Genomic DNA, 23,024 nt, shown 5'->3' with positions numbered 1-23,024 from the left:
TGCGTTCTGCAGGACGTGTCAATCAAACTTAACTAGCATAACTCACATTCCCCGATGTTAACAATCTGTGAAAGATGCAACATCCTCTGTTCTTAACCTTGATAAGTGTGAAGGAAGAAACAGGAAATACATGAAGCAGATGAAGAGAACAGACTAACGAGGTGTGTTCATGTTGATGAAGCATGAAAACAAAAGACAGATGAAAAAGACAGATTAGATGATGAGCTGAGTTATCATCACATCTAATGTTAAAATAAAAACTCACCCTCTGATGCTGATTGGCTCAGACCTCGAAGCTCCTCCTCTGTGACCTGTGCACACGTCATGACGCAGTCCCCGGAAGTGGCCGAGGAGAAGCCGACGCAGTAGAAGTCTTTCTTCTTCTTCTTCTTCTTCTTCTTCTTTCTTTTCTTCTGGCTCCTGTCTTTCTCACTCTTCATCTTCGAGTTTCGGGAATTGGAGAAAAAGAAAAGAAGAAGAAACCCGGATAATCTTCGGGTGAGCTCAGTTCGCGTGTGAGTGAGTGACCTTCGGTAACTAGCGTGTTTCTCACGAGACTCTGGAACATCAGCGGAATATTGTTGTGGCGGACGCAAGAGTAACGCAGGGTTCGAACCTGTGACAGATTCAGAACAGCTGCAGAGTCGTCGTGCTAACCGTGTGTTCCTCTGTCCGCTGGACACGTTGACGACTTTTGGTCTAAAAAACACTCGTTCGTGTCCGGACGTAAAGTTTCTAACGTCGATTCGAACAAACTTGACACGTCACAGTCAACAAACAAGCTGCTGGGATGTAAATGATGCGTAAACACGACGAACGTCACATGTCAACATGCTGGAGGAGCTAACATCAACATGATTACACGAGATGCATCTCAACAATCATAGCTGGGTGACAGATCTGTGTCCTAGCAACGGAAATGTTCATCAATACAATCCATCAGTTGTCAATCAGATATTTTTCCAATCTACAGCAAGTCCATCACAAATGATCCTGCAGCGTCACACCAGCAGGTCAAACAGTCACCACAGGAAGTGTGGTGACAATTATCTTAGTTATGAAATTATAAAAACAACTAGGGATTTTAATAATAATGATAATACTGCTAACGTCATTTCAAATAGAGTGAGTGAGTTGAACTGATCAATAATCAGCCGTTAATCATTAATGAATGTAATCAGCTGTGGACGAGATAAGATGTGAACTAAGAGGAAATCGTCTAAAGGTGACACGTGGATGACACGAGGCATCACATCCTGTCTGACCTATGATCCCGCAGCTGTGGGTGAGGGTCAGGGTGAATCGGTGACAGAGATAAAGATCTGCGGCTCGAAGGTCAGAGGTCAGTCCAGGTGTTGTGCTCTCTGATTGGCTGGTGAGACGTCAGCCGCCATTAAAGTGAACCTGGATCCTGAAGACGTTGCGACATTCACAAACACACAAACAACATGATGCTGGTTAGACTTTTTGTCAGAACGTCACCGTGTCACATGACATTAAACCATCGCAGCTACAGTCACTCACATTTAGTGTCAGTTGTTACTGAAAGTTAAATTAATATTTAAACAACCACATAACACCAGTGTGAACCATAGACCGTATACAAGGAGGTGTGAACAGGTGAGGTCACATGATTAATCCACAGCTTCTCATTGGCTGCCAGAAAGCCTCCTCGCAGCTGATTGGCTGGAGATGGTCTGTTTTATCTCTATTTTATTGTCCGTTTAACTCTCTCTCTCTTCTCCTCCCTCTCTTCCTGACAGTCTCTTCAGTGCTCGATTGGCCCTCGCTGTCTCCTCTCCAGGTAAACTGACAGATTTGTTTTTCCAACATAGAAGTTGTGTTTGTGTTTTTCTGTGAAATACAGCTGTTGCTGCTGTTTCAGCTCAGTCATTTCTGTGTTAAGACACCAGGAGGCACAGTTTCATCCCAGTGACACTCCTGAGCTCCGACACATGGGTCGGAGTTGTGAACTTGTGACGCAGCGTAAATGAGTTGTTAAGATTTCATACATCAACTGCTGTTGTTTAAAAAATAGAGTTCACATTAGTTTTTTTCACAAAGTGATGCTGACTCGTTCCAACAGAAAACAGGATAACAAGAATTGCCGAGGGCGACGACCGACCTTCCTGTTAATGTTAACAATTCTGTAATCTAATTGGCTGATGGCAGACAGAACAACAGAGCACTCTGATTGGCTCCTTCGACCTTTTGTAGCCTCAGGGTCCGGCAGCCAATCAGATTACAACAGGGTGTCTGCTCAGTGATGTCGGACTGTAGCCGTGGTTACAGCTCTGCTTTGATGTCATTGGTGTTCAGTCTCTGTCTCTCACTGGACGAGTCAGCATCACTGTAAAAGAGGAGCCAAACCAAGGTAGGAGTGAGTCCATGTCCAGAGAAACCGACTCACACATTTGTGTTCTCGAAATCCTTCTCTTGGAGCAGAGAATAACTTGTGTTGTTTCCTAACAGCACCATGGATCATACCCACCATCACCAAGCCATGACCACGGCCACCACCGGCGGACACGACCACGGGGGAGGAGGGCATGATGGGAACCATGGAGGACACATGGGGATGGTGAGGGGCAGGATATGTCACCATTACATGCTACGTTATGCTAACCGTGATATCATTGTATAAACATGCCAACACAGCAGGATTGAGCTAACATGCTAACGCTGCTGTTGTTAACTAGGTGATGACCTTCTACTTTGGCTACCACAACGTGGAGCTGCTGTTCACTGGACTGCTCATCAACTCACCTGGAGGTCAGAGGTTCGACAGACATAGAATTGTGTTGCTTTTATACAAGTATTTTTTTGAGACCCTCCCTGTCCACCTGTTGTCCAATCAGAGATGGTCGGGGCATGTATCGGTTGCTTCCTATTGGCCGTCCTGTACGAGGGACTAAAGATTGGACGTGAAGTGTTGCTGCGTCGCAGTCAGGTCAACGTGCGCTACAACTCCATGCCGCTCCCCGGGGCTGATGGGACAATGCTGATGGAGACACACAAGACAGTCGGGTAGGTTGATGATGTTAATGCTAACAACGAACTGTAAACTACAAAAAACAACATAATGTAACGAAATGAAAAACAATGAAAAGTGCAAAAATATAAAGAACGATAAAACAAATGATAAAGGAACATTAAAATTTTTTTTAAAATATTATAATGACAAATGTCTTTAGTTGCAGATCAGGTCTGTCACATGGTCGTCTGTAATGTCGTGTAATGTGTTCATGTCAGCTCAGTGATTGACAGTCAGTGTTTGGAGGGGGCGGACCCTTCTTTTGGAGTAAAGTTATGCCTCTCAGGACCTGACGTCAGGTAACTGAGCGTCCTGGCTCTGAACCTGGTCCAGGTTCTAGTGCAGGTTCTGGTGCAGGTTCTGGTGCAGGTTCTGGTGCAGGGTATGGTGCAGGTGCTGGTTCTGCTGAAAACCTGCGATGAGACTGACATTGATTCCTGATTACTTACACTCTCTCTATCATTTTGTCTCTATTGTAACATGTTTTCTTACATTTACACTCGTTTAAATGCAATTTTCTGTTTGTGTGTTTCTAATCCCAATAAACATCTTAATGAAAATAGTTAAAGATGAGTGGTACAACTAATGCTAACAGAAATGCTAACAGTAATTTCATGTAAAGAGCAATATGTAAGATGCAATGCTAACAGGAATTCATATCCCCTCCACTCACATTCTCAGGCAGCGGATGCTAAGCCCCGGCCACTTCATGCAGACCCTGTTGCACATCGTCCAGGTGGTCGTCAGCTACTTCCTGATGCTCGTATTCATGACCTACAACGGTTACCTGTGCATCGCCGTGGCAGCCGGTGCTGGGATGGGCTATTTCCTGTTCAGCTGGAGGAAGGCGGTAGTCGTCGACATTACCGAGCACTGCCATTAGCTAACATGCTAATCAGCATTGCGTCTGGAGGTTTAATTTCTGCTGATCACAATCGATAAATACTAACAACTACTTTCACTCTTTATTAGTGCTCTAGCCAACGTGCTACTGAAACTACAAACCACCAGGATGGTTTCACATTTTCAGCTAGCACATGAAACACTACATTACTAATTTTAGTCAATAACCATGGTAACACCTTGTTGTAGGATAGCATGCACTATAACAAACATAAAGGAAAGATCTTTGCTTTACAGAAAACAAAAATCATTTATCATTGAGTTTTCTACCAGACCAGTCAGCCAATCAGAGCCTGGATCACATTAGAAAGTTCTGATTGGCCAGATCCACTTATTATTCTTTTTTAATCTATTTTCTGTGCCATGTCAACAGATTAGTCGTAGCTGCTGTTAGCCAAAAAAAAGTACGTAGTTTACATACACTTCTTTAAGTTAGCATCGTTGGCAGCTTATTTGAAAAGCCAATCATAGCAAAGTATTTAAATAATTTGATTAATTGAATATACACTTTAATTATAGAAAAATCATCATTTAAAAATCTTTTGTTCTCAAATGTTTTATTTTAAAAATTGTCCACGAGTCACTTCTTTCATTAATCAAGAGAATTCAACTTTCATCAACAACAGAACATCGGACATTACACTTCACTGAAAATGGAAAATCATTTTCTTGTTGACACCAAATATTTACACTTTTTATGAAAACATTTAAAAATGAATTATTGGTCCAGTTTGTGTTTGAGAATCTGACTGGTTGTGAGTCGGCCAATCAGGGCTCAGATACTTTTTTCACATCTACATTGATAATTTCCCAAGTTTTCTTTTAAAAAACCACGAAACACGAGTTGACATTAACACATAGTAAATAACTTAATTGATTCAATTTACTTGTTCTGGGCCTTAAACTCGACACCGTTTGCCTTAATGTTTGCCTTAATGTGGCCAACAGGTGGAAACGTCCTGACGTACAATGTGCTGTGACTGGAGGCCAGTGTTTGATGTGTAGCTGCTGCTTATCAACGTCAACATTATATCTGTCGTTAATCGTCTGCTGCTCTTCGTTCACCATGACCTGACAACGTTGGTCTTTTATCTCTTGTCGTCAGATGAAGTGTCATTCATGGCAGCGTCAGATGTTGTGATATGTTGTGATTTTTTTTTTTTTTTTTAAATAAATTGATTCACTCTGAGGTAGGTGGAGTTTACTTCGTGGACCAATGAAATTACAGGGACAGATAGGTTACTTGATTTCTATTTCGTGAGTCTACATACTTTCGGACATTATCAGGTGTCCACAGTGAGCAGGTGTATTTTCGATGAAGGGTGTCCATATACTTTTGTCCAGGTGCTGTTGGCGTGTGAGGGGCCACGTTGGTTTTGTGTGTGTTGGTATTGTCAGGTTTGATTTCCTCGTTTGAATTGACTCGTTGAGATTTGATTTTGATAACAACATGAGGAAAACTTGTGAAGGAACATTTTTTATCTGAGTCTGAAAATGTTGTAATTGTCACAAATGCTGGAATTATAAAAAAAACAAAACTTAATAAAGTTAATGAAGAATGTTGTCATCAGCTTCTGTTCTGTGGAATAAATGTGTAAATCCAAAGGAATATTTTAACCAGAATTTTTTTAAATGAAAACTACATTTTTCAGCCTGTGTGTGTATATATATATATATACATATATATATATATATATATATACACATATAGTTTTTATGTATTTCTATGGTTGCTTCATATTTTGTGAGACGTGACACTGAATGCTGCTGCCACACGGGGCAGTGGTGAGCTCCCTACCTGGAGTTTACTCAGCCCGTGAAGAAGAGAACACTTGGTGTTGATCTCGGGTCAAATCATCCGGTGACGTCTCTCCGCATTTTCAACGTCCTCTCGTCGCTTCACCGGGACGTGATTGAATCCGTTCACCGGCTCTGAGTCACGGTTCCTCCGCTGTCAGTCCGCTCACCGATCCTCCGATGGCCTCCAGGCGGCCGGACAGCTTCGATGGACTCGGCTACCGGGGCCGCGATGACCCGCTGTATGGAGTCAGCTACCCGGTCAGGAGCGCCGGAGCCCCCGCGGAGCTTCAACACCACCACTGGGTCACAACGCCACCGGACATCCCCGGCAGCCGCAACCTGCACCACGGAGAGCGGACCCCGCAGTGCGAGGACCCACTGGCGGAGCGCGGAGGCCCCGGATCTGCAGGTGGATGGGAGGCTCCGCAGCCCGGAGTACCGCCTGTCGGTAGGTCGGTGCGTTAGCTCCCAGGCTAACAGCTACATAGCTTAGTGCACATTTCTCATACGCAGATTTGAGCTAGCATGCTAACACGACAACAAGGACAACTGACCGGGAGTAACGTGTCATAAGTTCCTGGTCTGTGTGAACACAGTGATCCATGAAGTAAAACACCTCCAGACTGATTCTACTGCGCAGAATAACTTGATGCTATTGACGCATTCAGTTATATTTGAATTCTGATGTAAAGTTTTGATAAAGAGGAAACAGATTCAGATAAAAACAGTTTCTGTCTCAGTGTGAAATGTTCCGTAGAAATAAAAAGGTTTTCTTGTGTTTTCAGAGCAGCTGAACAGATTTGCCGGCTTTGGAATCGGACTGGTCAGGTTGGAAACTCATTAATTTACTGGTAGTTTGTTAATTGAGCACATGTGAGAGGTGACAGCTGATTTCAGAATAAAAGCAGTAAAGAAGGTGTGTGTGTGTGTTTTCAGTCTGTTCACAGAGAACGTCCTGGCTCATCCCTGCATCGTGCTGCGCAGACAGTGTCAGGTTGGTTCATCTTCTCCCCTGTCAGCTGATTCGTGTCTAATGGAACTTATCAATATCATTTATCGTTAATTCAGGTGAATTATCACGGCCGCTGTTACCACTTGACTCCGTTCACTGCTGTGGCCGTTATGTACGCCATCACCAAGGCTCAGGTGAGAAACCTGCTCCTCAACGAGCTCACGTTGAACTCAGAAATATCATGTAAACTCCAGATGAAGCATCTCAAACAAATATTAAAATCTATAAAACATTCATTAATATTTAACTATCAAAATAAGAATACAAATAATATTAGAATAATTAGATCCTGGAATCAAACGATCAAATCAGTGATCAATAATCTGTCATTGATATATTCAGGGTCCGAAGGCTCTGTGGAAGGGGATGGGCAGCACCTTCATCGTTCACGGCATCACACTGGGAGCTGAGGGCATCATCAGCGAGTTCACACCATTACCACGGTAACCATGCACGAGTACTGTGCTCTTACTGTATAGTTGCTGAGGCTTCGTGTCACATGACCATGTACGTACACTGGCCGTGTGGTCAATGTGGGCGGAGTCTGCATGTGTGTTTACAGTGTGTGTTGTCGACAGGGAGCTTCCTCATCGGTGGAGCTGGAAACAACTGGCGGGACATTTGCTTCTTAAAGGGTCAGTTCACTTTCTTTCTCCTTCTGAATTATTCTGAAAAACTTCCTGTTTTCTTCGTGGATTAAAGCTGCTGATCGGTCTGTGATGTTTGATTTTGCCTGATTGAAAGTGACTCTTGTCGTTTCTTGGCCGCAGGTTAACAGCTGTGGTGGCGCTGCCATTTTACTGTTCCAGCCTCATTGAGACGGTCCAGGTCATTATTGATTATTATTTATTGACCTGTGTTTAAGTTTCTATTGTTTCCTCTGTGGTCTGTTTTTAATTTATTCATTATTTGGTCCGAACATGTTATTGTCCCGATGACCTTGTGTCTCATCCTCAGAGCGAGATTGTACGTGACGACTCTTCATCGGGTTTGCTCGACTGTGTCCGTGAAGGTCTGGCCCGATTGTTGGGCGTCGGAGCTCCTCACAGTCATCGTCTGCTTCCTCTCAGCTCTCTACTGCTTCCTGCCGCACTGCATGCTGTCCTACGATATGCTATCGCCGCCTCTGTACAGCGTGTGGTTCTGTGGCTGCACCATCGGAGCAAGAAGCAGCGAATGGATCCGTCCAACCCGCTCGACGGCTACTTCCCAGAGCTGGCAGCGGCGTGGGCTGGGTCTCTTGTGGCTGACGTAGTGGTGTTCCCTCTGGAGACTGCGCTACACCGTCTCAGCCTGCAGGGCACGCGCACCATCATTGACGCCACTGACGGCGTGGTGGCTGCGGGAAATGGTGGCAGCCCATTAGTCCTCCCTGTCAACACGCAGTACGACGGCTTCTCCGACTGCCTTCACGCCATCCGCCGCAAAGAGGGGGTGAGTGGCTATTACCGCGGGTTTGGAGCACTTGTGGCACAGTACGCGCTCCACGGAACGCTGCTCGCTGCTGCCAGGACTCTGCTGAGGCTGCTGCTGCTGGACGGTAAGCACAGCTAGGAGTTACCATGGAGATGCAGCATCACCACCCACAGAGGTCATCTGGTGAGATGGTCTCATGGACTTTGTGTCACCGTGGCAACAGAAAGATTAAGACTTTAAATTTAAAATACCAAACATGTTGTTCATTCGTTACATTTAAAGGAGCAGGTCAACTCTCCTGTAATTCAGCACTATGTGAGATGTTTGCGGCACTTCCTGCCTTCAAAGTAAATGTCTCTAAGGAAACACCGTGTCACTTTCCGACCCAGCATGAAGTCATGACCCTGTGTTTAAATACTGACAACTGATTGGTTCCCTGCTGTGTGTAAAGATGAACTCTTTATTTGTATAAAGTTGTAAAAATGAATTAAATGTAGATTTAGATTAAATTATGTGATTAATAAATATATAAAATTATTCAAAAAATATTCAAAGCAACAGCTGAACTCTCTCACACACACACACACATAAATAAAAAGAATCCTGTTGGTTTTTCAAAATTAATGTCTGCAGGAAGTAGCCACATGCTCTGAAAGAAGAAAACAATAAAAGTTTCTAGTCTTGTCATATTTGTTGTACTATTGTCAAATGTGGAAACTTTGCACTTGAGCTTTAGAAAAATTAAGTTTTCCGTCTTGCTGTAAATTATTTCACTTGAAATAAAAATGTATCTGCTGACGCTGCTGCTCTTTGTCACATTCTTATTTTATTTTACATAACACCACAAATATATTATTTAAATGTTTTTAAGGATCAGTTTAACAAAATGACTTCCTTCAAAGATAAAATATAAGTTTGACATGTTTCAGTATTTAGGTTGGATTTCATTATTGACTTCTGATCAAAACATTTAAATAAAAATAGGAGGAAATACTTTGTTTATTTCAGTTGTTCAGATGAACTCGGGTCAGATACCTCGTGTATGTGACGGATATAGATTTTGTATCGATGAGTTATTGATCAGAGTTTTAATGTTAAAATAAAATAAAAAATCACCAAGAGAAGGAACCAACCTTCCTCCGTGAGGAACCTTTGTGTTGCCGCTGCTTGTTTGCTGTCGGACCTCTGTCCTCGGCCCTCACTTGTGTGTTGGTGAGTTGTTGGTTCGTCTCCGTGTCTTCGGCCGGTCTCCTCTCCGGTGTTAACCGTGTTTTCTCCGTTAAACTCTCCGCTCTCACCGGACATGTCGGGCGGCGGGAGTCCCGCGGGCGGCGGCAGCTCTTTGTTCTCCGGTTTCCGGGTTCTGGGTCTTTACTCCAACCACGTGCCGCACGCGCTCCGGTACCACCACAAGCACCGGGAGTTCTACCTGGTGACCGCGGTCGGTAAATGTCTCCACACGTACAACGTAAGAGAACACACACACACACACTCAGTTTTACTGAAGTTTTTATCCACCAGTTTGTCCACTCACGGCTCCTGTACAACATACATGTTACGTCACAACACACGTCACGTGTTTAAGGACTAGTAACATGCTCTATGTGCTTCACATACATATGATTAGTGTGATGATCAGAGTTCGGACTGTCAGGGTCAGATCATGTATGTTCATATTAGATCATGTATGTTTGTGTAAGAGACAGACTCTAACATTAGCTCTGTCCTCAGTAGGGGCCCTCAGTGCAGTAGGGGCCCTCATTGCAGTAGGTTCCCTCAGTAGGGGCCCTCAGTACAGTAGGGGCCCTCAGTGCAGTAGGTTCCCTCAGTAGGGGCCCTCAGTACAGTAGGGGCCCTCAGTACAGTAGGGGCCCTCAGTGCAGTAGGTTCCCTCAGTAGGGGCCCTCAGTGCAGTAGGGGCCCTCAGTGCAGTAGGGGCCCTCAGTAGGTTCCCTCCTCCATAGTGTTTGCGTGCTGCTTGTGATGTGAACACATTGATCCGTGTATTAATAATTGATTATTGATTGATTCCAGGTGAACAGGTTGGGGATCGTGGCTGTCGGTGAGTTTTCAAAATAAATCGAATAAATTCAATTTAAATATAAATGGATTCTGTTTTCTGACTGTTGCTCTGCTGTGGTTTCCTAGGTGACAGCCTGTCAGATGACATCACCTGTCTCGCAGCTGACAGGATGTTGGTGTTCGCTGCTTCTGGGAAACTCGTCAGTGCTTTCGCCCGAAACAAAGAGGTCAAACTTTTTTCTCTTTCAATTAACGTGTTTACTTCAAATGTTAATTTCATCAGTAAAAAATAAATTCTTCAATTAAGCCGATATATTGTGACTTTCCCTGTACAGGTGGTGATGCGTTACCATGGTCACAAACAGGAAGTGCGTCTGCTACTGCCGCTGGGCGATCATCTGATCTCCGCTGACAGTGGTGGTGATGTAATAGTGTGGGATGTCCAGGGTGGGGGTGAGTGGTGTGGGTGTGGCTTCACTTACCTGCGTCTTTATTCTACCTGTGCCGTTACACATCCGGCCCTGTGCTCTCTGTCTGCCAGATGTCTACCTGCGCCTGCAGTTTGACCCAAACACCTTCGACGTGTCAGCCATGATGCACCCGAGCACGTACTTAAACAAGGTGCTGCTGGGAAGCACCCAGGGTGCACTGCAGCTGTGGAACATTAAGTCCAGGTGAGAGGGGGGGGGCTTCCTGTGACTCATTGGACCTCTCGCCTGACCAGGTTCACTTCACTCTGACCAATCCAGACAAAAAACAGCTGATGGTTGTTTTCTTTCCGTCCTCAGTAAATTGTTGTACACATTTCCCGGTTGGTCGGCCGGCGTCACCGTTCTGCAGCAGGTGAGTCACATGATTAATAATAAAGTAATTTATTTGAACATTTATTTTGAAAATCTGTTAAAGTGAAACTTACACTTAAATCATAAAAACAATTGTTTTTCCAGAGTCCTGCGGTGGACGTGGTTGGTGTTGGCATGGCGACGGGCCGCATCGTCATTCACAACATTAAGTTCAACGAGACACTGATGAGTTTCACACAAGACTGGGGACCGATCACCTCGCTCTCTTTCAGAACAGGTACAGGTGGTTATCTCTCACCCGCTCGCTGTTGTTCATTCAAACAAGGAAGTACCATCTCTCACTCTCTCTCTCAGACGGTCCTCCCATCGTGGCGTCCGGTAGTCCTCAGGGCCACATTGCATTATGGGATCTGGAACGCAAACAGCTGGTCACTCAACACAGAAACGCCCACAGCACAGCAATTGCCGCGGCAACCTTCCTGCATGGAGAACCACTATTGGTCACTAACGGGGCGGACAACGCCATCAAGGTCAAACAGTGTTTTTGTTTATTGTTTGTTTTATATTAATGACTCGTGTTTTTTTTTTGTAAAGACAATAAATGTGTCGTATAAATAATTTTTCCTTTTTTCCAGGTGTGGATATTTGATCGGGAGGGGGGTGGAGCGAGACTTCTGCGGAGTCGTCAAGGTCACAGCGCCCCCCCCACCACCATCTATCACCATGGCATTGATGGAAAAAATATTCTCAGTGCAGGTAAATAAAGAGCTTCATCATCTGCATTGGATTTATTTTAAATGACTTATAGAATTATATTTTACTTCATGTTGGTCTCGGTTGTTTACATCTTATTGAACTTCAGTGTTTGATTTTGTGCTACGATGTCATGGTCATAACATCAGGGTTTCAGCAGAGCAGGGCCTGCTGGGTAATGTTCTGTCATCAAGTCAAAGAGAAACGTTTCATAAAATACTGTGTCAGAGCACAGATGACATCATATCACATCATCTGCCTAAATTTAACTACTCTCCATTAGCTGCAGTTTGTTTAGAGTTAATTACATGTTAATTATATCGTTTAATTGTTGCTCAGAGAATTCTGGGTATTTTACACAAAGTGTGCCCCCCCCCCCCGCAGGTCAGGACGGAACGCTGCAGTCTTTCTCCACCGTCCATGAACGTTTCAACAAGAACCTGGGTCACGGTCAGTTCAGTTGTCCATCCGTTATGATGTCATATCCATGGTTACAAGTATTTAGTTTAACGTGTGTGTGTGTGTGTGTGTGTGTGTGTGTGTGTGTGTGTGTGTGTGTGTGTGTGTGTCAAGGCTCAGTCAACAAGAAGAAAGAGCAGAAGAAGAAGAAGGGGCTGTCCTATGAGGAGCTGCGTCTTCCTGCCATCACTGCGTTCTCCTCGGGTTGGGCTCCGTCGCTCACACATCAAGTCACAGAACTCCTCAGAGAAATCCTCCGATTGACCCATTCTCTCTCTCTCTCTCTCTGTTGATTGACAGCTGCTGCCCGTCAGTCTGACTGGGATGGAATCGTTGCCTGTCATCGCGGTCGCCGAGCAGTCACAACATGGAACTACCAGAGGTGCACCATGGGAGGTTATCATCTACAGCCACCCTGCCCGAGCAGGGATGCGGTGGCCACGGTAACGTCATCACGTGTTAACAGTAAATATTTTTACCACAGTTTGCTGAATAAAAGCTTGTTTTCTTATTCAGTACTCACTTCTCTGTTGCCAGGCCGTCGACATTACTTCCTGTGGTAACTTTGCTGTGGTTGGTTCGTCGTGCGGACGTGTTGACATCTACAACCTGCAGTCAGGCCTTCATCGTGGTTGCTATGGTGACAATGAGAAAGGTGCGCTCACCTGTTTGTCTGCGATTGGTCCGCACTCTTGTCGCCGTCTATCACTGACCCCGCCCTCTCTCTCCAGCTCACAGTGGTGCCGTGCGAGGTGTCGCCACAGACGCCTTGAACCAGCTGACCCTCACCTCTGGCTCTGATTGGCTGCTCAGGTTCTGGCGCTTTAAGACCAGGAAACAGGAACAACAGCTCAAGCTAAATGCTGCCCCAGCTAGCATGATGCTACACAGAGACAGGTAGCTTACAGTTAACAGGTTGCTCTAGGTTAGCATGATGCTACACAGAGACAGGTAGCTAACATTTTTTTCCCTCTCTCCTGATGTTAGCGGTATGTTAGCATTAGCACTGGATGACTTCACGCTGCAGGTGGTTGACATAGAAACCAGACGAGTGGTCAGGAAGTTTGTTGGACACCACAGCAACATTAATGACATGGTGAGTTGAGCGAAGCTCACGACTTGTTAATGATGCTAATAGATGCTTATTCCTCTGCTGTCCTGATAGTTCTCGACACTCACAATGCTAACGCTAACATCAGAGACGACTTAAGTGATATTACTTCATTTCCCTAGACCTTCAGCCCCGATGGTCGCTGGCTGGTTACCGCGGCAATGGACTGCACCATTCGTACCTGGGATCTTCCCTCTGGCAGGTGAGAGTGGAACAGTCCAGAGTTGATCATCATGACCACGAAAACTTAAATGTTTGATTCACGTTTGGTTTTGATGATGATTTGATTAGTTTGAGGCAAGAACAAAAATAACCAGAAAAATGTAAAACATTTTCTCTTCTCAGTCTTGTTGACTGTTTCCTGGTTGCCATGGCGCCAGTGGGTGTGTCACTGTCACCGACCGGAGACTTCCTGGCGACGGCTCACGTTGACAGTCTGGGCGTTTACCTCTGGTCTGAACCAATCACCTCTCAAGAGTTTTTATCTATTTGACACTAACCTATAACATCACTGTGGTAACCATGACATCACTAAACAGCTCACACTGCAGCAGCAAATCACAACACAGTTCTCCTCCCACAGGACCAATAAAAGCCTGTGTGGACCAGTGGGGCTCCGCCCCCTCCCGACCGACTACCAACCGGTGGTGGAGATGCTGCCAGGTGTCACAGTGGACGAATCAGAACAGGAGGTACCATCAGAGGATGTGGAGGATGCCTACAAGTCAGCTGATCAGTTGGGGTTGGAGCTTGTAACGCTGTCGCTGCTGCCAGAGTCTCGATGGAAAAGTCTGCTTCACCTGGATGTTATCAAGGTGTCACATTAAATCATATATTACATCAAGCTTGCTTTTAAATGCATGTTTTTTTACATGATGTGTAGAAATGACGTAAAACATGAGCTGTTTCTTTCTGTTTGTAGAAGAGGAATAAACCTGTAGCGCCCCCTGTGGCTCCAGCTGCAGCTCCCTTCTTCCTGCCAACAGTCCCCGGTCTCACGCCTCGATTCACATTGCCCGCAGCAACAGAACAGGGAACACAGGTACACTTGATGAATGTCCGGTTCTTCTGTCACCTTTTGTTGCAGCTTCAGTCTCAGTCTGTGAAGACGTGAGGTTACCGCAGTAACTGCCGAAATAACTCACTGGTGAATCACCATAGTAACTGATGCTGCTCCGCTAACCTATCAGATAAATAATCAATAACATGAGATGAACTTGATCTGTTTAATTTAACAATCACTGAGTCACAAGATCACGTGACTGTTCATTTATTGGAATGTGTCTATCAGAAGATGATTTTCCATGATCTCATCTGATGAGTGATATTATGTCATATCATGCACTGATGTATTAACTTTAGAAACCAGTAAGACTAAAGACAGGATCTACAATCTGTTGAAATGAACCAATCAGCAGCCATCATGTGGTACACATGATGACATCATCACATTGTTTTTGTTCCAGTCAAAGATGCTGAGCCATGGTTTGTTGGGTCAAAGGTCAGAGTTCAGCTCTGCTCTGGAATCGGCTCTAACATCTGGATCATGTGAGTCTGTTTTTAATTCAGTGTTAATTTCCATTCATATATTGATATTCATCATTTATATGTATTATATATTATTTTACTATTAAACTGAATTGTAAATAAAATTATTTCTCACCTCAACTGACTTCGTTGATTTAAAACTAATTTAATGTTGATCAAATCTACAATTAAAGTAGATATGTGATGTTAATCTGTAAATAAACAAATTAAAAGTTTTTATAAAACATTTGTTAGTATCATTTTGTCTTTGAGAGTAAAAGTTTTAATTTCTGAATTCTTTATTAAACAAGAAAACTCTCTCTGTGCAGTCGATCGCCCTGTACGCTTACTGAAGGATTGTGGGCCGTCAGCGCTCTCTGTCGAGCTCACCTGTCTGACATCAGAGGGAGGCGGAGCCAGCAGCCTCCTGCTCGCCTTTATCAACATGATTGGCAGCATGTTGGCCAATGGACGGGACTTTGATCTGGCTCATGCCTACCTGGCACTATTCTTAAAGGTCAGCAGCCAATCAGAATGCTGCAGTCTGAATTTGAACTCTGATGTTCAGACTTTTTTTAATTGTGAAAATACGTTCAGCATTCTTTTTCTTTTGTTTTTACAGCTCCATCTCCGTACCTTGTCGCAGGATGCTGTTGCCATGGCAGCATTGCTTCGCCTCTCCACCCATATGGAGACTGGCTGGGCGGAGCTACGTTCCTCATTTGACCAATCACTGTGTCTGCTGTCGTACACTAAGAGTGCACTGCTGTGACACGCTCAGTTCTATTTTAATAAAGTTAAAATGTTGAATGGTTGTCAGCATGTTTTTTTTAACTTAGTGTTATAAAAACAGTCTTAACAATTTTATAACTTATTTATAAAACATTTATTTAACTAAACTGAGACTCATATTTCCTGTTAAGTGATTTGTTAATTTCTACTGATTTTAAAATACAAATATAGAATTAAGCCAAGACAAAATTTAAAAATGATAATTTTTATTAAACTACACAAAGTCCAGCTATTACTCACTTTTATTAAATGAAAAGTTCAGCTTCTGCTGCGACATCCCATTAATGATTGCATCACTCAGATACCCAGAGTTTGAAGGTGCGGTCATAGGAACAGGTGGCTATCAATTTCCCATCAGGTGACACGTCGACTCCCATCACCTGAAAACACATGACATAAGCGACCCCGACCAAACACCTGAATGAGCAATCAGAGCGCAGTGTCTTACCTTCCCCTCATGCCCAGCGAGCGTCTTCAGTGGCGTCCAACCAGGGTGACTCCAAACCTTAGCTGTGTTGTCGTATGCTCCAGTCAACAGGAAGTGGCCGTCTGTGGCTACAAACGAAGTGACAGACAAAAAGACGCCATGTGACCAGGATTAAAGAGACAGAGTGTAATCCTGTATTCTCAAATGGACACACTTCCTTTGATCCTCTATCATCACAGAAACAGTAGACGGCACCTTTACGTTGGCTGCCGCAAAAAATAAGCCAAGTTGCTGCACTAGAGGAACTCAGACAATATGATTGAAGCTTCACGACACAGAGAATATTAGAAAGCTGTGAAATGGAGTCAAAGAAAAAGAGACCACACTTCCGGATCAATGTTGATAAAACTAAACAACACTTCCAGCGGGTGGAGGACTGGCTTAAAGAGATACACCAGAAGAAGAGTCAACAGCCACCCCGCACAGTTCAGCTGAGTGAGGAGGTCAGCAGCCTCTTGCAGCAGAAGAGTGATGCTGAGGACAAAGTGAAAGAGGTGATGAGAGAGAACGAAGTCCTGCAGAATGAAATCCTGCAGCTGAGGAAACAGCTGACGGAGACGTAGATACTGTGGCTGAGGCCCATCAACCCTCTGTGTTTTCCAAGTATAAAAGTGCCTGTTGCCTCGTGTGTAGTTTCGCTCTTTGTTTCTGTATGAACGGAGGCTGCACCTGTTGAATTGTCTCATCACGAGAAAAATAAATATCAGCTTTTCACAGTCTGAAATGTTTGTTGACCTTTGACCTTGTGACATCACTGTGCAATTCGTCAAACAAGAAAACTCTCTCTGTGCAGTCGATCGCCCCGTGAGGACAATCCTGAAGGATTGTGCGCTGGCGACGCTCTGCCAAGCTCACCTGTCTGACATCAGAGGGAGGCGGAGCCACAAGCCTCCTGCTCACCTTCGTCAACATGATTGACAGCATGCTAACCAATCAGTGGGACTTTGATCTGGCTCATGTCTACCTGGCACTATTCTTAAAGATCAAAAGCCAATCAGAAATCTTTAAAACTTGTATAATGGAAAATGTCCTCTGATGTTCTGTCAGCAGGATCAAAGAAAGTCTAGTCTCAAATGGATAAACTTCCTTTGATCCTGTGTCATTATAGCAACAACAATGAACCTTTATGTTTGTTGCCAAAAGAACCAAAGTGGATCAATTTGACGTCGCTGCGCTAGAGGAGGGGAGACAATATTTATGACTGAAGCTTCACGACACAAAATATCAACAAGCTTTTAAATGGAGTCAAAGCAAAATAATCATTTCCAGATCAGTGCTGAAAAAACCAATCAACACTTCCAGCAGGTGAGGGATTGGTTTAAAGAGGTAGAGGAGAGGAGTCAACAGCCACCGCACACAGTTCAGCTGAGTGAGGACTTCAGCAGCCTCTTTCAGCAGGAGTGTGACGCTGAGGACAAAGTGAAAAAGGTGAGGAGAGAGAATGAAGTCCTGCAGAATGAAATCCTGCAGCTGAGGAAATGGCTCCATGACAACAAAGGGAAGAGCAAATTGAGAAGGACAACAGAAATGTCATCTCAGTCCAGTCATGAACCTCTTGAGTCGGATTTTGAAGAGGCCGCCCAGAGCAAGGACGACACACATGTGGAGACAAAGGACTCAACCAAAAAGCAGAAGCTGTTTAGATGGTTTATCAAGTTTTTGATTCCCAAGAAGAAGAAAAAATAAGGAACATGGTTAACAAGGGTCACATAGTGTCACAGTCCTATTAGTTTTTCTTACGTTGAAAGCGGACTGAAGACAGTAGGTTCTGGTGGGCGGGGACTGTGTACAAGCACTTCCTGTTTCTCAGCTCCCAAACCTTACAGGTGTTATCACCACTTCCTGTTGCCAGGTGATATCTGAAGAACAAAAAAGAGGGGGATGTAAAAAAAATATATTTTTGTTATTAAATTTCACTCTCATTCAAAATTTGATTTCAAAGTGATTAGTTATGTGTTGAGCATGCTTGTCTCTGATTGGCTGACCCGTTGGGAGAGAAGTGCAGGCTGTAGATCTCCTTCAGGTGACCCTCGAGGAAAACAACACAACGTCCAGTCCGAAGGTCCCACACCCTGCCGAAGGAATCCAGGCCTCTGATTGGATGACAGTCAGGGAGGGGCAGGGGCCACAGGGAGACAGTTTACATTTTAAGTCTGATTATAGTACGGTGTAGTACTAACTGTACTTACAACTCTGTGCTTAACCATAGTATGGTGTAATAGTGTGTAGTACGATGAAGTACCCAGTAGCAGCCAGTGAGCCGTCGGGGTGGAAGTGGAGGTCGTGGACTCCTTTGCTGTGACCTTCCTGATGGAGAATTTCCTCCTGAACCTCCAGATCCCAGAGGCGCCACGAGTTATCATAACTATACACACGCACATTAACTATGTATTAATACAATGCTGTGTGTATTTGTACAATGATGGTGATTATGAATAAACGCCCATTTACCACGTCGTTCCAAGGAACCTTCCAGATGGATGCCAGGACACACGGGACACTCGCTCACTGTGACCCTCGATGTCCGCCACAGGCTCGTCACTATAGCAACCAGAGCCACAGGAATGAATGACCATACAAAAAATAAAGAGCTGTCGTCCATGATATCTCACTCCCTCTTTCTCTCTCACCTCTCGAGGTTCCACAACTTCACAGACCCATCAGCAGCACATGAGGCCAAGCTGACATCTGATTGGTCGAGAGAGACTCCAGCCTGTGGGCGGAAGACGATGGCGCCGACGTTGGTGTTGTGTCCTGACAGACAGGGGCGGATTCTCAGTTAGAGTTTTAAATATATTTCAATAAAAACTGAAGTTCAATTATTAATCATCTGCATCTGAGTAGAATTTATCAATCAAAACAAGAGACATGATGCTCCGCCCACCTCTGAGTGTACGAATCAGGTTGCAGTCGGGGACGGACCACAGCTTACACAGACCACTCCTGTTGGGGGTGGGGGGGTTAGTTCAAAAGAAACTAAACTCAGTTGCTAGTGCTAATGCTTTTGCTGTATATTCCAGTTCCACCTCTTGTGTCAATGCTAACTTCTTGTATGCTAATGGAGACAGTAGGTGGGGTTTCATACCAGGAGCCAGTGGCCAGCATCTTGGAGTCGGGGCTGAAATGGCAGAAGCTGATTGGTCGATCGTCACCGATCTGACTGCAGAAGTTGTTCAGATTCTGAAGAAAAAAGTTGAGTTTGATTGTGCTGCTAACAATGTTATCAAGATATTATACTGGTATTATTTTAATGATTGATCCCTTTGTTCATTATAAATAATATTAATCTGAACTTGTCTCACCCTCAGACTCTTGTGTAGCTCTTGTTGTCGCATCACCCTCGTTGCATCGGCGACGTCCTTCTGAGCTCGCGCAGCCTCCAGACGCTCTACTGCCCTGATGGACCAATCACAGCAGGAGCTTTTCAGTCTCAGCTAATCAGATCCATTCAATATATCAGCACTGTGATTATTTTGTGACGACAATTGGAGTTTAAACGGATCAATACCGGCACAAAGCTTCAGATTCTATGTAAAGTTGAATCAAAGAACTTCCTGCTCAGGAAAAAAACACCAGACTTCAAACATTCACTGTGATAAAGCAACGATGTAGATCTGAAGCAGTCGATCACATGATCAATTCCATATTTAGAGAACATCAGGTCAATGTATCCATAATCAAATATCTGCACCATTTCTGATTGCTCAGTTTGTTACTTACCGAGGCAAAGAGTATTTGGCCAACCAGAGCCGGGCATCCTTCAGGGAGGTGGAGCCTTCATGGTACCACGTCTGCTGACACTGTGATTGGTCAAAGACAAAATACTGTAAGTCTGCGTATTGTTGTGTAGTGCTGGTTTGTATTGTTGTGTAGTGTTGTGAGTTTTTGTGACCTCGTCCTGCGATCTTTTTGCTCGTTCTTCATCTTTTCTGGACTTTTTCAGGGCATCTGGACCAACAACAGAGAGAACGCCACGCAACCTGCACACACACATTTATACAGAAAAACGTTTTCGTAATGTCAGTGTTGTGATTTGTTGCTTCGTTTGTGTTTCTTTATTGTCATTTATTGTCTTTAGCTTTATATTCATCACAACGCTGTGAACTGTGGGAAATTCCTTTTATGAAGGAACAGAATTTATGACTTACAGTAAGTGTGAGTCGGAGTTGTGAAGTACACTATGATGTCACACACGTGACGGTGAACTCAGAAATTTCACCTCTGACCCACAGCGGAGGTTGAGGTTGTAAAAACATAGCAGTGAAATTCTCAAAGAAAACCAGGGTTGACTTTGAAGCTTTTAATTTGAATTGAAACAGGAAGTTTTCCCACCTCTCCCGGCGGTCAGCTGGTCCCTCTCCGAACAATGTGATTGGCTCGCCGAGAGCCCGAAGCCCAGCTTTCACCTCAGTGTCGTCGGTGGAGACAGTGATCTGACGCGCACGCCGCCGCCGCTCAAACTCAGCCAGCGCTTCATGTTGCCGCTCGCTGACTCGCTCTTCCATCTCCAGTGTCTCTCCTGCACAGCATCATGGAAAATGAGTGTCACTCTGACGCGTCAACACACGCATGTAGTTTACAACATGAGACCCACCTGATGAGATGTTGATGTTTCCTGCCTCAATCCCCGCCTTCACCGCATCGTTTCCAGTAGTGCTGCTCACCATCTCTAAGCTCAACCGCTCCCGCTCTTTCTCCTCCAGGCTTCCGTAGAAAACACGACCCCTCTTCATGGGCGGAGCTGCATCCTCCTCGTCAGACATTTTGAACCACTTCTTTATTCCTTTATTGCTGCTACAACTGCTCCAGACGTCAAAGAAATTCACACAAATCTAAGTCAATAAAAATAATAGACGGAAGTATATGAATGGGACATGAGTCTCAGTTTGATTTGCACGGATACATTCAATAGAAACAACCTTCAGAGGGAAACTTTTTACTTTGAGAACATTCAGAGACTTAACTTTTACACTTTCACTACAGTGTCTCTAAAATCTGCTCAAAACAACAAATAAGCGGAACACGACCAAACATTCGCATCATCACTTCCAACAACTGCAGTTATCTCACAGGAGAAACTTGGTTCAGGAACCAAACAATGAGCAGCAGCGTTCAGATCAACATCCACAGGAAGAGAGAGCAGTGACCACAGGACAGGAGGTCAAAGGTCAAGAACTAACACAGACCATGACCCAGAGGAAACAATCAGAGAGAAGTTCACAGGACTGATGCATCAGTGAGATCTGTCCACAGCTGCACGAAGAAGAAGAGACGAGTCTGAGAGACGTGAAAAGAATCCTCTCATCCTGTGTTGTGTTTTAACTAACGGGGACTCGAACGTGTTTCAGGTTTGAATCCACCAGTGAAACATCTTCCTCATGACTCGATGACGTTCAGGTTGTTTTCGTCACACTTTCAAACGGTGACTTCTCCTGCGTCACGCCACATCACGCTATGTTACGCTACGTCACACACGCGCGCGCGCGCCGGGTTTAACAGTGAAACTTTAAAATCTGTTTAAATCAAATGAGGAAAAAAAAAACTCACGTGAAGACAAACGAAGCGGCTGCGTCTCTGCGCCGTGACCCGGATGTACCAAACCTTTCTGCTTCCGGGTCATATGTTGCATTTCCGGTTGGTACAGCGGCAGAAAACGAACCGAGGAGGAGAAAAAAAAAACCGGGAAAACGTCAGCGCACCTGTCAGGTGATGTTACTTTTATCTCACACGTTCGATACTAGCTCACCGGAAGGAGCCGAGAGCAGCTCGAGTGTTTCCGGTTCCGTGCACAGCTATAAGACCTTTAAATATACGTTAGCCTGTTAGCTTAGCACCTGTTTACCTTCAGACGAGATGAGGCTCTTGTTTCTTCTTCTACGGCAGCGACTCACTGATCGATCATTGACGCGGTTCAGCAACAATGTGCAGAAGGAAACAATGAAAATGCACGTGGGCGCCCCCTCCAGCTGGAACAGGGACTTACACATTATTTTAAAAATCTTATTATTGACAGTTTATCAAACAGAAATAATGACTCAGTTAGTTTGAGTGAACTGAAGTCACGTGATTTAGTTTGTTAGGCCATAAAATAAAACCAAACTTTATTTGTACAAATTATAGATGTTAACAATATGTACGAGGTGAGAAATCCTGTTTTTAACCTCCCTGAACATGAAACAAACGTCAGTCAGGTGATGTCACTTCCTGTCCCAGCACTAATCATAAAGTATTTACATTGACAAGAGAAGACGGTGTCGGACATGAATGGAGAAGTTTATCAAGGTTCAAGTTTTTATACCAAAGCAAAAGTCTGACAGAGTTGAGTGGAGCAGCAGTGATGTGACGTCAGAGTTCTGACGTGTGACGTCTGCTCTTGCAGGAAGTGTGAGAAGATGTTGAGGAGGAAACCGACTCGTCTGGAGCTGAAGATCGACGACACCGAGGAGTTTGAGAGCGTCAAGAAGGAGCTTGAGGTTTGAATCCATTTTGGTTGCTATCGTCATCGATCACGTTTCTAGATCATTTCTGTCGGCTGGTAAAAAATAAACTTGTTTTTTAGGCCAGGAAGCGTCAGCGAGAGGAGGCGGAGTCAGGAGGCGGAGTGGGCGGGTCTTCTGTTATCAGCGTTGACATAATCGGGGGCGGAGCCTCATCTTCCTCTACAGCGGCGTCGAGGGTGGAGCTAATCAACGAGCGCATCGGCTACAAGCCCCACCCCAAACCGGCCACGCTGCCCACCTTGTTCGGAAGTTTACAATTTTAAAATGAATAATAAAGAAGATGTTTACAAGTCTTTGTTTGTGTCCACGCCAACGTAAATAACAATCAAATATTCAATCGAACATGAAAAACGGTTCAGCTTGTTGAAACAAAGGTCAAATAAGTTTCACCTTAAATTAAAAATG

General features: G+C 44.5%; 5 protein-coding genes and 1 long non-coding RNA gene across 11 annotated transcripts; 4 read left to right on the top strand and 2 right to left on the bottom strand.

The window, feature by feature from the left end:
* Window positions 1-299: 299 nt before the first annotated feature.
* On the top strand, window positions 300-5,496 carry slc31a1 (solute carrier family 31 member 1). Of its 2 annotated transcripts, XM_069513727.1 has the most exons (7): window positions 320-498; window positions 1,764-1,804; window positions 2,473-2,581; window positions 2,700-2,772; window positions 2,859-3,027; window positions 3,253-3,333; window positions 3,716-5,496. In XM_069513727.1, exons 3-7 carry the CDS (start codon window positions 2,477-2,479, stop codon window positions 3,915-3,917), a joined length of 630 nt encoding a protein of 209 aa, XP_069369828.1. In that variant the 5' UTR covers window positions 320-498; window positions 1,764-1,804; window positions 2,473-2,476; the 3' UTR covers window positions 3,918-5,496. The 2 variants fall into 2 exon arrangements, with proteins under 2 accessions (XP_019962548.1, XP_069369828.1); XM_020106989.2 differs by lacking the exon at window positions 3,253-3,333 and having other exon boundaries at window positions 300-498.
* Window positions 5,497-5,724: 228 nt separating this feature from the next.
* Window positions 5,725-8,963, top strand: slc25a46 (solute carrier family 25 member 46). The gene is made up of 8 exons (XM_020113444.2): window positions 5,725-6,185; window positions 6,523-6,565; window positions 6,674-6,731; window positions 6,806-6,883; window positions 7,092-7,192; window positions 7,328-7,384; window positions 7,520-7,577; window positions 7,707-8,963. Exons 1-8 carry the CDS (start codon window positions 5,915-5,917, stop codon window positions 8,301-8,303), a joined length of 1,263 nt encoding a protein of 420 aa, XP_019969003.1. The 5' UTR covers window positions 5,725-5,914; the 3' UTR covers window positions 8,304-8,963.
* A 349-nt stretch (window positions 8,964-9,312) lies between these two features.
* Window positions 9,313-15,650, top strand: wdr36 (WD repeat domain 36). The gene is made up of 22 exons (XM_069513722.1): window positions 9,313-9,633; window positions 10,200-10,227; window positions 10,314-10,414; window positions 10,523-10,640; window positions 10,729-10,861; window positions 10,976-11,030; window positions 11,135-11,267; window positions 11,345-11,520; window positions 11,626-11,746; window positions 12,128-12,193; window positions 12,317-12,406; window positions 12,503-12,645; window positions 12,740-12,857; window positions 12,934-13,099; window positions 13,190-13,298; window positions 13,436-13,515; window positions 13,659-13,766; window positions 13,897-14,128; window positions 14,236-14,355; window positions 14,780-14,861; window positions 15,170-15,357; window positions 15,463-15,650. The coding sequence occupies exons 1-22, from the start codon at window positions 9,469-9,471 to the stop codon at window positions 15,610-15,612; spliced, it is 2,682 nt and encodes an 893-aa protein (XP_069369823.1). The 5' UTR covers window positions 9,313-9,468; the 3' UTR covers window positions 15,613-15,650.
* prpf4 (pre-mRNA splicing tri-snRNP complex factor PRPF4) lies at window positions 15,484-22,096 on the bottom strand. Of its 4 annotated transcripts, XR_011239142.1 has the most exons (16): window positions 21,667-21,718; window positions 20,714-20,919; window positions 20,452-20,638; window positions 20,012-20,099; window positions 19,840-19,919; window positions 19,422-19,515; window positions 19,205-19,299; window positions 19,004-19,062; window positions 18,750-18,873; window positions 18,571-18,660; window positions 18,362-18,484; window positions 18,105-18,212; window positions 17,860-17,978; window positions 16,081-16,187; window positions 15,873-16,012; window positions 15,484-15,623 (listed from the first exon to the last, which is right to left on the bottom strand). XR_011239142.1 is itself a non-coding variant. In XM_020111873.2 (15 exons), exons 2-15 carry the CDS (start codon window positions 20,880-20,882, stop codon window positions 15,926-15,928), a joined length of 1,530 nt encoding a protein of 509 aa, XP_019967432.2. In that variant the 5' UTR covers window positions 20,883-20,919; window positions 21,962-22,096; the 3' UTR covers window positions 15,822-15,925. The 4 variants fall into 4 exon arrangements, 3 of the variants coding, with proteins under 3 accessions (XP_019967432.2, XP_069369825.1, XP_019967433.2); XM_020111873.2 differs by lacking the exons at window positions 15,484-15,623; window positions 21,667-21,718 and adding an exon at window positions 21,962-22,096 and having other exon boundaries at window positions 15,822-16,012; XM_069513724.1 differs by lacking the exon at window positions 15,484-15,623 and having other exon boundaries at window positions 15,822-16,012.
* Window positions 16,722-17,101, bottom strand: LOC138405401 (uncharacterized). Its single transcript, XR_011239143.1, has 2 exons — window positions 16,975-17,101; window positions 16,722-16,788 (listed from the first exon to the last, which is right to left on the bottom strand). It is a non-coding gene; the product is annotated as an uncharacterized lncRNA (long non-coding RNA).
* On the top strand, window positions 21,338-22,912 carry cdc26 (cell division cycle 26 homolog). Of its 2 annotated transcripts, none has more exons than XM_069513728.1 (3): window positions 21,338-21,467; window positions 22,499-22,592; window positions 22,679-22,912. In XM_069513728.1, exons 2-3 carry the CDS (start codon window positions 22,512-22,514, stop codon window positions 22,880-22,882), a joined length of 285 nt encoding a protein of 94 aa, XP_069369829.1. In that variant the 5' UTR covers window positions 21,338-21,467; window positions 22,499-22,511; the 3' UTR covers window positions 22,883-22,912. The 2 variants fall into 2 exon arrangements, with proteins under 2 accessions (XP_069369829.1, XP_019967434.2); XM_020111875.2 differs by lacking the exon at window positions 21,338-21,467 and adding an exon at window positions 21,693-21,825.
* The last annotated feature ends 112 nt before the right edge of the window (window positions 22,913-23,024 follow it).

The sequence above is a fragment of the Paralichthys olivaceus genome, chromosome 18, assembly GCF_024713975.1.
Source record: "Paralichthys olivaceus isolate ysfri-2021 chromosome 18, ASM2471397v2, whole genome shotgun sequence".
In the NCBI taxonomy this organism is placed as follows: Eukaryota; Metazoa; Chordata; class Actinopteri; order Pleuronectiformes; family Paralichthyidae; genus Paralichthys; species Paralichthys olivaceus.
Note: the sequence above shows the minus strand (reverse complement) of the source record. Positions and strands in the feature narration are given on the sequence as shown.